Source organism: Arabidopsis lyrata (assembly GCF_000004255.2).
Source record: "Arabidopsis lyrata subsp. lyrata unplaced genomic scaffold ARALYscaffold_4, whole genome shotgun sequence".
In the NCBI taxonomy this organism is placed as follows: domain Eukaryota; kingdom Viridiplantae; phylum Streptophyta; class Magnoliopsida; order Brassicales; family Brassicaceae; genus Arabidopsis; species Arabidopsis lyrata.
In genome coordinates this window covers 20,896,604-20,907,852 of record NW_003302552.1, presented here as the reverse complement: position 1 = coordinate 20,907,852, position 11,249 = coordinate 20,896,604, and the positions used below count along the sequence as shown (strand labels likewise).

At 36.4% G+C, this 11,249-nt stretch overlaps 3 protein-coding genes across 6 annotated transcripts; 1 reads left to right on the top strand and 2 right to left on the bottom strand.

The window, feature by feature from the left end:
* Positions 1 to 1,965: 1,965 nt before the first annotated feature.
* LOC9316071 lies at positions 1,966 to 6,921 on the bottom strand. Of its 4 annotated transcripts, none has more exons than XR_002332566.1 (13): positions 6,526 to 6,774; positions 6,134 to 6,262; positions 5,913 to 6,042; positions 5,698 to 5,818; positions 5,508 to 5,589; positions 5,317 to 5,370; positions 5,094 to 5,132; positions 4,900 to 4,999; positions 4,647 to 4,811; positions 3,688 to 3,854; positions 3,340 to 3,584; positions 3,192 to 3,236; positions 1,966 to 2,208 (listed from the first exon to the last, which is right to left on the bottom strand). XR_002332566.1 is itself a non-coding variant. In XM_002879958.2 (9 exons), exons 1-9 carry the CDS (start codon positions 6,772 to 6,774, stop codon positions 4,681 to 4,683), a joined length of 1,035 nt encoding a protein of 344 aa, XP_002880004.1. In that variant the 5' UTR covers positions 6,775 to 6,921; the 3' UTR covers positions 4,496 to 4,680. The 4 variants fall into 4 exon arrangements, 1 of the variants encoding a protein (XP_002880004.1); XR_002332565.1 differs by lacking the exon at positions 1,966 to 2,208 and having other exon boundaries at positions 3,340 to 3,359; positions 3,516 to 3,584; XR_002332567.1 differs by lacking the exon at positions 1,966 to 2,208 and having other exon boundaries at positions 3,340 to 3,359; positions 3,516 to 3,584; positions 3,688 to 3,844.
* Positions 6,922 to 7,131: 210 nt separating this feature from the next.
* Positions 7,132 to 8,570, bottom strand: LOC9317937 (60S ribosomal protein L11-1). The gene is made up of 5 exons (XM_002879957.2): positions 8,462 to 8,570; positions 8,268 to 8,375; positions 8,168 to 8,210; positions 7,560 to 7,755; positions 7,132 to 7,477 (listed from the first exon to the last, which is right to left on the bottom strand). Exons 1-5 carry the CDS (start codon positions 8,462 to 8,464, stop codon positions 7,279 to 7,281), a joined length of 549 nt encoding a protein of 182 aa, XP_002880003.1. The 5' UTR covers positions 8,465 to 8,570; the 3' UTR covers positions 7,132 to 7,278.
* Positions 8,571 to 8,670: 100 nt separating this feature from the next.
* On the top strand, positions 8,671 to 10,808 carry LOC110229126 (F-box/LRR-repeat protein At2g42730). The gene is made up of 4 exons (XM_021028205.1): positions 8,671 to 8,856; positions 9,050 to 9,977; positions 10,123 to 10,263; positions 10,356 to 10,808. The coding sequence occupies exons 2-4, from the start codon at positions 9,063 to 9,065 to the stop codon at positions 10,665 to 10,667; spliced, it is 1,368 nt and encodes a 455-aa protein (XP_020883864.1). The 5' UTR covers positions 8,671 to 8,856; positions 9,050 to 9,062; the 3' UTR covers positions 10,668 to 10,808.
* Positions 10,809 to 11,249: the final 441 nt, after the last annotated feature.

The window sequence follows — 11,249 nt, the reverse complement described above, 5'->3', positions numbered from 1 at the left end:
AAATTTACGGGAAAATTTACAAGGTATTTAAAGGTTTACAAGTTTCAAGTGTTTTGGCGGAAAAAATTGCGGGATCACTTTTCCCGCCAAAAAATATTTTGTATTTTGTGGACCTAATTTTGTTATATTTCCTTATATATTTGTGATATATTTTAGGGTTTTGTGCAAAAAAACCCTCCAACTCGCCCATTTTTACAACTTTACCCTAGATCTCCGAAAAATGCAGATTAATACTACGAAGTCCCAAATAATGTGCAATATAACCCTTATTCGTATATTGTAAACGTTTTTTCGGTCACATACATTAGTTTTTTAAAATTCTAAAAGTAGAGTTGAACTTTTCATCGCGAGGGCTTCGATTTGATATATTATTTGTCAAAATTTTACGAACTTGACGGTAATGAATAAGGGTTATATTGCGCATTATTTGGGACTTCGTAGTATTAATCTCATTTTTCGAAGATGAAGGGTAAAGTTGCAAAAATGGGCGAGTTGGAGGGTTTTTTTTGCATAAAACCCTATATTTTATTAAAAGAAGGGTAATTTAGTCATTTTGTACATAAAAAGGGGTATTTTTAAAAATGGACAGCCAAATGGGGCATTTTTGAAAAGGGGTATTGAAAAGAGAAATTGTTAAAAATGCCCCTTTTGGTGTGTCCCTTTTCAAAAATGCCCCTTTTAGATGTCTATTTTCAAAAATGCCCTTTTTTAAATCTGAAAATTTTATAAAGTTTTATTAGGTTTATAAGGTACTTATGGATTGTAACTAGTACTTGAAGACTCGATCCAAGTATTTATAAGGTTTTATAAGGTGTTTTTAAAGGTTTTACAAGTTATTTTAAAGGATTGTTAAGGTTTTTCAAAGGTTTTACAAGATATTTTAAAGGTTTTTAAAGGTATTTAAAATGCATTTATAAGATATTTATAAAGTATTTATAAGATTTTAGATACATAGAAATGTAGTTTGTGTATGTTTTAATAATGTTACATACATATTTGGGTAAATCTTATATTTTTAAGAGCATTTTTTATAAGGTTTTAAAGAAGGGGCATTTTTGAAAGTGGCATTGAAAAAGGGGCATTTTTGCAAAAGCCCCTATTGAAAAAGAGGCATTTTTGTGAGTCTCCCTTCTATTATTACTATGTCCAAACTTCATTTTGTTGTATGACTAAATAATATTCCCATTAGAACTGTCAAAGCGAGTTGATTCGTCCCGTTAAGTCCGTTTTGCGATAGACAAAAAATATTTTGACTTGTCGTTAGTCGGTCCGCACAACCCGCGGGTAGCATATATGAAATACAAACCCGTCCCGCGAATGTATGCGGATTTGCGGGATTGTCCATGGATTTTGTTTAAATAATTTTAAAGTAACCAAAATTTAAAATACTACTAAAATAAATAAATAAATCAAAATACTATTAAAAGTTTGTTTAAATTACCACATGTTGAATAAATTATAATTTTATCAATAAATACTAATATGCGGGCTGATCCGCCAACCCGCGGATGAAAACCGATTAAACCTATGACCCACTGCGAATTAATCCATGTGGCCCGCTTATTTGCGGGTTTAATATATTTTCCCAAATCTGCCCTATAGTGAGATGATGTGGGCTCGACCCGCGGTTTTTGACCTATTTTGACTGCTCTAATTCTCATGAATCGTCTAATTTTAGAATTTTAAAACACAAAATTCTATTTTGTAAATCATAATTAATACGATGGGTATATTTATAAACAATTTTACATTTTCTCTACAATTCGTTATTATGAATATTTATAAGTATACTACACGATTCGTTCTACTAAAAAATATACACAATATTAAACGCAACGTATGTAAACCAATATTCTCCCGCGGTGGACCGCGGGTCCGATCCTAGTGAGAATATAATTACGAATACTATCATTCTTTTGTTGATTTTTTGAGAATAAATCTACATATGCTTTTGCTTTTTTCATATGTGTAATTCGTATTGCACTTGATATAGTCGAGGATTTTATATTAAACAAACCTAATTAATCGTGAAGAACTAGAACTTCATTGAATAAGTGTTCAAAACTTAATTGAGCTGCTGCTCATTCTGCTTCAGTTTCAAAAGCTCTTCATTGAGCTGCTGCTCATTCTGTTTCAGTTTCAAAAGCTCTTTATCGAGCTGCTGCTCATTCTGCTTCAGGTCCATCAACTGTTTGTGTATGTTCTCGTCTTTCGGGTGTACATACATCAGAGACCATGTTGTTGTTAGAAATCACATAAAAGCAGTAAACTTCCAAGCATAGACTACTCACTTGCAGTGGCGGAGATAAGATTGTTTTTAACCGGGGTCAAAAAAAATAATTAAGAAAATAGTTTATAATTCTAATAAAATTACCTAAGCAATAAGTATAATATTTTCTTAATATAGTGACAATTGATAAAGAGGCCCTAACTAACCGTATAAAAAATTTTAATCACGTCAAAGTTTCAAACAAAACTATAACAAACGAATCATATCACAAAATAATAAAAAAAGTTTTTTTTTTAAGTAAAGAAAGCATTACCTTGATTTAAAGAGGCCATAATTTTGTTCTGCAATAGAAAAGTGAATAGGCAAAGAAATTTGTTTATTGTTTTGTTTATTATTAGAAATATAATTTATGTGTATTTATTTATTAACCCATTTAAATCATTAAAAGCTGTATTAATTTTTGGATTTGATTTTAACTTGGTTTCAAATTTTTTTTAAATAATGGACTTTTAATGTATGTAAATTTGTTTTTGAGTGGGTCAATGGGGTCAAGAGATAAATTTAATTGGGTTCATTAGATTTAGGGTTAAAATATATAATAGTAGAATTTTAGAAATTAGTTGGGGTCAGCTGACCCCACTTACTCATAGGATGCCAGAGCTATTGTCTGTCATTGCCCAAACGATAAGCTATAGTTTTATCCAATTCTTTTTTTAATAACCGCGGGTCTCCCAAAGGCTTCCTAGGCCCAAGGACTAATCCCACGAGGCTGGCAATTCCCCTATGTAAACCTGCCAGTGGCCGTGCCTTGAACCCCGGTGGCGGAAGTCACAGCTGTGACCCCTTTACCACTAGGCCGCAAGGCCCGGTTAGTTTTATCCAATTCCCTATTACCAGGCAAGCAAATTAAATTTACTGCAACAGCACAAGATGAACAAGCATTGAATATATAGATAACTACCTTGATTTATTGTCCAGCTTCTTAAGGGTTCTCATAAATTCAACTCTACATCAAAAAGAGAACACAAAGGGATTATCAAAACTCAACGTAATTAAGTAAGCTTTACTTAATCGGATAATATTGTTTGGTAAAGAAAAAGAGGAAGCACCTGACTAATAGTTCCTCGTTCTTGGTAAAGGCAAACATCAAGCCATCCAAGAGAAAATCAGGATTTCAAAAGATGATCAGTCATATATAAGCACTACCAACCCTTAGCAGTAGTACAAGTTATAAAAACGGTGTGCAAGCAAACCATTTCATTTCAGAGAAAGGGTTTAAGAATACCTTCAAAGAATCCTCTTCATAGTCTAAAAGATGAGCAATCGTATTTTCTGTGTAAAGAGCCAACCATGCCTGCAAATAAGTAGAGTTAGTTCGTTTCCATGAAACAATTCGTCAAATTAAGCACACGCTACACCAAAAATAAAAGAAACCAGTGGATTAAGGAGAAACAAACCTCTTTTGAAAGATCATAGCAGCGTCCTTCAATCCGGATTGATCAACTCTTTTGCAGCTGAAATCCTCCTTCTCTGCAATTTCTTTGATACATTTGAGAGCTGCGTTCGCTCCTTCTAGTCCATATTTAAGACAAGTGATCTGATTCTCCAATCCAGCTGCTTTGCACTTGATAAGAACATATACATCACCCATATAATCAGAACAATATTTCTCTAATTACAATGATTATGAAGATCAAACCATCACGATCGAATTTTTGCTAAATGAGTTATGCTTCTGCAACGTTACGTGGTTTTTTTAAGCAATCTTTGAGACATTGAAAGAAGGAGAAAAGTAGTTAATCAACGTTACGTACATATATGTTCTCTTGTATGTAATCTACATAAAATAGTTAAACACATAGTCAATCCACAAAACTCGGTATCTTCATAAATTATATTTGAAGATAAGTTTGGGTGTTTTGGAATTCTAATTTGAAATAGTTTGTTTTAGTTAAACACGTTATCTGTAGAGCTCGTCAGTGTTTTTGTTCTAGGACAAACAGTCACTCTAATGATGAAATAGTTTGTTTCAGGAAAAATACCATAAAAAGTTGTAACAATTTTCCAACTTTTCTAATTATGTTACAAGTGACTCCTTTGTTATTATGATCAAACCCTATATATCGAGTATATATTCTTGATTGGACCAAATCAGATAAGCTTAACTATAATTCCTTTGATTCTTTATTTATTTCTTCATTTATCTATTTACTAAAATCTTTTAGTTTAATGGGAATTACTGGATTATAGCTTGGCGTTGGAAACTTTTTTTTTTTTAAATAGTATAATAAACATATATTGAAAACGTTAAATTCACTTGTTTTTTTCTTCCTTAAGTCGACGTGAGAACAAAGCTATACAAGTCTAGAACGCGACATGACATTTACATATATAATCTAGCAAGAAACCTGCTTACCTATATAATCTATAAGTGATTTATGTCTATGGTTTTAGTTGTCTCCTCTGGAGGCGGAGTCTGGGAGTTTGAAGGTGGGGCGTTTATCCACGCCTCTTCGCGAGTATTCCCTCCATCTCCTGGCTGCTGCTGCGGCTCGCTGTGCTCGTTCTTGTACTTCTTCCTCTGTCACATCACATACATCGAAATGAGTATATATGTATTTTATGATCATTAGCCAAAGAGGAAGAGAGTTTACAATCATCAGTCTTACCGCTTTTCTGGTAATCATTCTGTTTGCCCCAGAGGTTATCCCAATAGGAAGGTGTTTCGTCTGTGTTTTTCCTCTTCATCATTCTGCTTCTAGCTTGATTCTGAAACATAGGTATCAGCACGAGGTGATGTTATGTTCATCTAAAAGATTGAATATAGTTTTGCAAGGATTTCTAAGGTGATGATAGTTCATACCAAAACTTTTGCTTGCCTCTTTTCCCATCGAGATCTCGCCTGAAACAGGATTCAAAGATTGATCAGTTAGATGAGAAATAAAGAACAATAGGCTATCTTGTTTCACAAAGGAAGAAAACATGGGCCAAATGGGAATAAAAAGACTAAGGAATAGAAGGAAAAAGACTGTGAACAGTTCAGCTCTTTTCAGCTACCGAACCAAGCGGTTTTGTTTCCTTCTTACCATTCTGAAAACATCAACTGCTCCTGATCCCATTCCAGAAAGCATCAGAGCAACCTGATCAATCAATGACAATCCCAAGAGCTTAAGTGCATGCAGCATTTTAGCAACAAATATATAATCAAGAAACCTTGGCAATGTCTTGTTTTTCTTTTCAATGAACAATAAGATAACAAGAGAAATGCTTGTCTTACATTCACTCTTTCGACCCTTCGCATTTCATCTTCAAGCAGTGACAACTGTGCAGCAGAAGTCTGATGGATACAATCAACCGGGCTGAAATCAAAACAAAAAAGCATCTCCAAATCAGTTCTCTGAAATTGCCGACCAGGAGTATTATTATACTCCACAATCAGTTGCAGCATTTACTGAATATAAACCTACCAAGTTTCAACTGCTTGCTGAACTAAATCTGGGTTGCCACGCTGATTACAGGCCCTTGCTCTTCCAAAGTCTTCCTCAATTTTAAATATATCTGGAGCCACATTGGCACAATTTTTGCAGCCTGTTAAACAGAAATGCAGATGTAGTCACTTTCCAGATCATCAGAGCACTCAGCCTCAAATGAATTGCATTGAAGGAAATTCAAGAAAGAATACCTATACAAGCAAACTCATCAACAAAAACATGATCCCTTGGGGTGGAGTCATCAAGAAAAGGATTGATGGCAGTCACTGTATACCCATGGATTTCATCATAAACCATACGCTGTACAGGGTCACTGAGAATCTGCAATGCAACGGTAAATCGTTAAACGAAAAAACACATGGACCTTTACCAACGCTTACAAAATGTATATGGACGTCAAGTAAAAACTCACCTCATAGATATCGTTAATAAACATGCAGAAATTTGTAGTTTCTGGGTCATTGCCACTCAAGTCTGGATGGCAAGATTTCATACAGTTATAGTAAGCTTTCTTAATCTCCTCCTGTGTAGCATCTGGAAGCTATTGACATAGCAAAGGAGAGTGGTTAAAGTCACAATCTTTGAATCTTGATGATTGAAACCAGTCTAAGGCTTCACAATTTCGAGAAAGATGAATCTAGCTACAACGATATATTATACTGATGTACATCAAATTTGAAATGCAGAGTATTTTTGTATGATACACAAGAAATGAGGTTTCAATCATAAGCAAACCAAAAAATCATAACTTTAAAATCCCTATATGGAATTATCAAATCGGATTTGAATAGATTTGGTTCTTACCAGTCCGAGAACGGCATAGTAATCATCGGCGACATCACCAGTAGAAAGAGAAGAAGCATCCTCAGTTGCAACTCTCAATCTTCCGATGGAACCACTTCGCCTCCTTCCGGCGTAGCGAGGTAAGCCCCAAGATGAAGAAGCACCGGTGGTCTTCGCCGAGAACCGCGGCGACGTACCTGATCTGGAGCTAAGAATTGAGTTCTGGAACTTCAAAAGATCCGTACAAACAGGAGAAAGTATCTGCGCCATTGAAGAAGCTCACAAGATCCGGTACAATCCAATCCGACCCGATCCTGTTTCGATCGCTCAAATTAATTTCAAGTTCATTCGTAGGAGACGATGATTTTATTTGAATTATATATTTTATTATTTTCGTGAATAATTTAAGGCGTACGAGGGAGAAACGCTGACGTGGCAGGATAAGAACCAGAGAAGCTTATTTGGAATCCGAGATGAATCTAGCGGCGATCGGTGATCGGCGAAAGCGTGCTTAGCCGTCCGTGGCACGTGTCAGCTAATGGTTTTATGTGTCTCCCTCACGCTTCAACTACCCGCCAGAATTTATATTTCTTTGCTTATCCTCACACGATATTAAATAGCCAAAAATGCATGTACTTCAAGGATTAAATTTCGATTTTTGGTTTCATTAACTGTAATTTTGTAGATAGGTAAATTTTAACACATAAGATTTAGAGGTAAACAAAACTGAGACAAGTGTTTTCTAAAATAGAAGGAAGAGTTTCGAGGACTTTTTTAGCCAGTGATGTTCTGGGACTTGTTGAGAATGACTCCTTCGTATTTCACTTGGAACCATTTCATTGCATCGTCTTTAGTTACTCTGTGTTGGATACCAACACGAGCCTTGCATCTTCTGCGACGTGCCACACGGTAACCAGGACGTTCAAGGACTACATAGAAGTCCATACCGTAGATTCCAGTTGATGGATCGTACCTTTAAAACAAAGGTCAATGAGTATCACCAAGAACGTGGCAAACCCAAGTGTTTTGACAGGACGATTAGAGGATTGACTTACTTGATACCCAAATCAATGTGTTCTTGAATACCAAAACCGAAGCAACCAGTGTCACTGAAGTTTCTTCTGAGAAGTTCGTATTCCTTGACTTTCAATCCACTTTCAAGTAGTTGCATTGCCTTCTCACCTCTGACAGTAACATAGCATGCGATCTTCTCGTTACGTCTGGTACCAAAAGAACGAACAGTGTATCTAGCTGCAAAAGAAGCCACACAAAACAACCGTTCTTGAAATATGCATTGGAAGAAGCTAATCCAAATTATGTCTCTCAGAGCAAACCAAAAGAGAAACATAAAATGGTGATCACTAAAAACCCAATTAGATGAAGAGAGTGCACAATGCAACTACCTCAAAATCCAGGAGAGGGGAAACGAACAACTCAACTAAATTCATCCTAATTATCACAAACTACAAAACAAGGGACTAATCGTATTCCTAAATCTCAAATTCATCATCAAAACATGCACCCATTCATTGTCTTAAAAACTTCCAAGAGTGTTCTTTTTCCAGTAATGAACTATGTTTCCCAGATTCTCCTAGATTACTAGTATATAATCAAAGCAGAGTATATCTGAGACTAAGGCTTTTAACTAGGAGAAAAATATTACCTTTGGAGAAAACAGGAGTCTGACCACTCAATTGTTCCAAAACCTGCAAAGTAAACACAAATCAAATTGAAAACCAGAAAAACGGGTAAACAACAGGAACCTTGGAAGCTCTGGTGAGACGATCTCCACTCTCACCAACGGAGATGTTGAGAACCAGCTTCTGCACTTTAATGTCCCTCATTGGGTTCGATAGCTTCTTCTCCGACGCCTGAAATTTCAAAAGTAAGGAAACCCTCAAATCTCTATCTATCCGCGACACATTACAAAATTATACAACGAAGAACTGAGACTTACCATTAGGGATTTGGGTTGCGAATTTATCACCGGCCGACGGGAAAGGAGAGACGGAGGTGGAAACGAAGGATCAGTCGGGGATTTAGAATTAAAACCCTAATTCTAAGTCAAAAGGACAGGACAGCGACTAAGTAAATGACAACTTTACCCTTAAATTTTCCAACAAGCCCACGCTACTCTCACGTGACTTCTTTCCCAAACAGACTACTTGAGTCCTTTTCTTCATCACTGTTCTTGCTTTACTCTTTCCTCAAGGAGCAATGGAGGAGATGAAGTCACTCCCTTGAATTGCTACAATTTCTTCGTCTCTTGTCTCAAACTTCCAAAACCCTAGTATTCTTTGGGGAGCTTTCTTTGGATTTAACGACTCTGTAGCAACTAGCCACTTTAGCAAGGTATGTTTTTTGCTCTGTTTCGTCTTTTTAATTTCTATGGGAATCAATGTGATTGAAGAGATACATGAAAAGTTTGTATTAGACTCTGCATTGGATGAAAAGAACGGACCTTTGAACTTAATTATCTCTGTTTAGTTACTGTTTCTAAGTCCAATTGCTGAAATTTCTTGTTTCGATCACTCTGTGTTTTAAGGTTTTTGGTATCAATGAATGCTAAAGATGTAATCAGCCGTCTACCAGATGAGCTTCTTGGGCGTATTCTGTCTTTTATCTCCACAAAAGAAGCTGTTTCAACGTCACTACTCTCTAAGAGGTGGAGGAATGTGTTTGTTTTGGTTTCCAATCTTGTCATTGATGATCGTCAATCTGTGCCTAAGACTAAGCAAAACCGGAGTGAGATTCACCAAAATTTCATGGCTTTCGTCGACAAATTGCTAGATCCGCAACGCGGTTCTTCTATAAAGAAGCTCACTCTAAAGAGTCATGTCGGTGTTCGAGGTGGCACTGACTCATCCCGCATTCAAACTTGGATTTGCAACGTTCTTGACCATGGTGTTGTGGATCTTGATATGTTCATCACTTTAAAAGGAAAATCTCCACCAGTGCCTTCGTTGATCTTCAAGAGCAAGACATTGGTTAAGCTGAGACTAGGACGTGGTTTTACAATCAAGCCTTCTCAGGATGTTTCTCTTCCTATGCTTAGGACATTATTTCTTGACTCGGTTAATTTTGTTGGAGGTCATAATGTTGTTGGAACTCTTATATCTCGTTGTCCTGTTCTCGAAGAATTGGTTGTTGAGGAGCGGCGATGTGTAGATTGGACTTGTTCTGTGTCTTCTACATCTCTAAAGAGACTACACATCCGATTTGATCGCAAGTTTACAAGTATTTCATTAGATGCTCCTAATCTTGTCTACTATAAACATTCTGGTTATGTTTTGGGTAAGTATCCAAATGTTAAGTTGGATTCCCTCATCGAAGCTAGACTCAATCTTCGGATGGATGAAAGAAGAATGCAGGGAGTTAGAAATGGAGACGGTAGCACTCCCGCTGATATAAGAAATCTCATCAATGGAATCAGAAATGTTAGAATCCTTCACTTATCTAGCCACACTCTAGAGGTAAGCCTCCTATATATATTCTTCTTTTCATATAACATTCTTCTTTTAGCTCATGGAGAATGAGAATCACTTGTGGCTTTTGATGATTTATTTCAAATTTTGTGTTATTGAGTGACAACAGACTAACACATTTTTTTTGTTGAAGCTGCTTTATTTTTCCTGTAAAGAAATGCCATTGTTCGACAGCCTTGTTAGTCTATCTATTGGGAATGACAAGGCAAGAGGATGGCAAATTCTGCCACTTCTGATCAAGAACTCTCCAAATCTAGAAACCCTCATCTTCATGGTATTTCATCATGACACACATACACAAACACATCCTAAACGACATAGATATCGGTAGGTCCTTAACCTTTCTTTTTCTTTGTTATGTTTCAGGGTCTCGATCACTACATAACAAACAAATGCGGGGATGCATGTGTTTGCTATGACACAGAGGAGAGCATAACGTCTTGCCTATCATCATCTCAAGTGAAGGTGCTGGAGATATTGAGCTATCAAGGAACGACAAGAGAGCTGAATCAAATGAAGCATTTCTTGGAGAAGTTACCGTGTCTTGAGCTGGTTAAAATTTGCACGGTAAACAACAGTAGTAACTTGCAAACCACCATGGAAATGAGGACTCTTATGATGCTTCCAAGAGCTTCATCAAAGTGCAAGATCCAAGTCATGGTTTTATCAAAAAAATAAATGATCCAAGTGATGTGATGAGTAGCAACACTTAACTCACTCGTAACTAAGTTTTATTATTTATGGATTTGAACGTGTGGCGATATATATGTGATGATATAAGTGTGACTTCATTGAATCAAGCAGAAAGTTTTTGTCATACATAGTTGTGTTCTCATCTTCTATCGTGAAACCTTTTCTTGTTCGAAATCTTTCAAACTCTCTGGCATATTCAGAAACAGTAATGTACTTGAAGCATCAAATAGCAGAAATTTTGTCATATATTGATATGCATATGCTTATATACATTCAAACCCCAAGTCTGGAACACATATATAAATATACATTCGTCAAAACCTAAACCTGACTTTCTCTTAATCAGAATCTTTCGACGTACCACTCTGTTCTCTACCGGTGGCGTAAAGATACCGGAGCCAAAGATCTGAAAGAAGTTGTGCTTCAGATCGGATTTGGGGGTTTTTGTGATCTCGGAGAAAACGGATTCCGTTTGTGATGAGCACCACGTCAATAGCAAGAGACGCAGGAGCTTCTTTCAAACGCTTCATGAATTGGATACACCTCGCGACCTCCGGAGAATTTTCA

Excerpts from the sequence above, each read along its gene's own strand:
- LOC9316071 (XM_002879958.2), bottom strand. The coding sequence starts at position 6,774 with ATGGCGCAGATACTTTCTCCTGTTTGTACGGATCTTTTGAAGTTCCAG. Across the intron at positions 5,819-5,912 it reads TGATGAGTTTGCTTGTATAG|GCTGCAAAAATTGTGCCAAT; the intron begins GTATTCTTTCTT and ends TCTGTTTAACAG. Across the intron at positions 5,133-5,316 it reads CAGTTGATGTTTTCAGAATG|GCGAGATCTCGATGGGAAAA; the intron begins GTAAGAAGGAAA and ends ATCCTGTTTCAG.
- LOC9317937 (XM_002879957.2), bottom strand. Across the intron at positions 7,756-8,167 it reads GACTCCTGTTTTCTCCAAAG|CTAGATACACTGTTCGTTCT; the intron begins GTAATATTTTTC and ends CTTCTTTTGCAG. Across the intron at positions 7,478-7,559 it reads CACATTGATTTGGGTATCAA|GTACGATCCATCAACTGGAA; the intron begins GTAAGTCAATCC and ends TTTGTTTTAAAG.
- LOC110229126 (XM_021028205.1), top strand. The coding sequence starts at position 9,063 with ATGAATGCTAAAGATGTAATCAGCCGTCTACCAGATGAGCTTCTTGGG. Across the intron at positions 9,978-10,122 it reads TATCTAGCCACACTCTAGAG|CTGCTTTATTTTTCCTGTAA; the intron begins GTAAGCCTCCTA and ends TTTTTGTTGAAG. Across the intron at positions 10,264-10,355 it reads TAGAAACCCTCATCTTCATG|GGTCTCGATCACTACATAAC; the intron begins GTATTTCATCAT and ends GTTATGTTTCAG.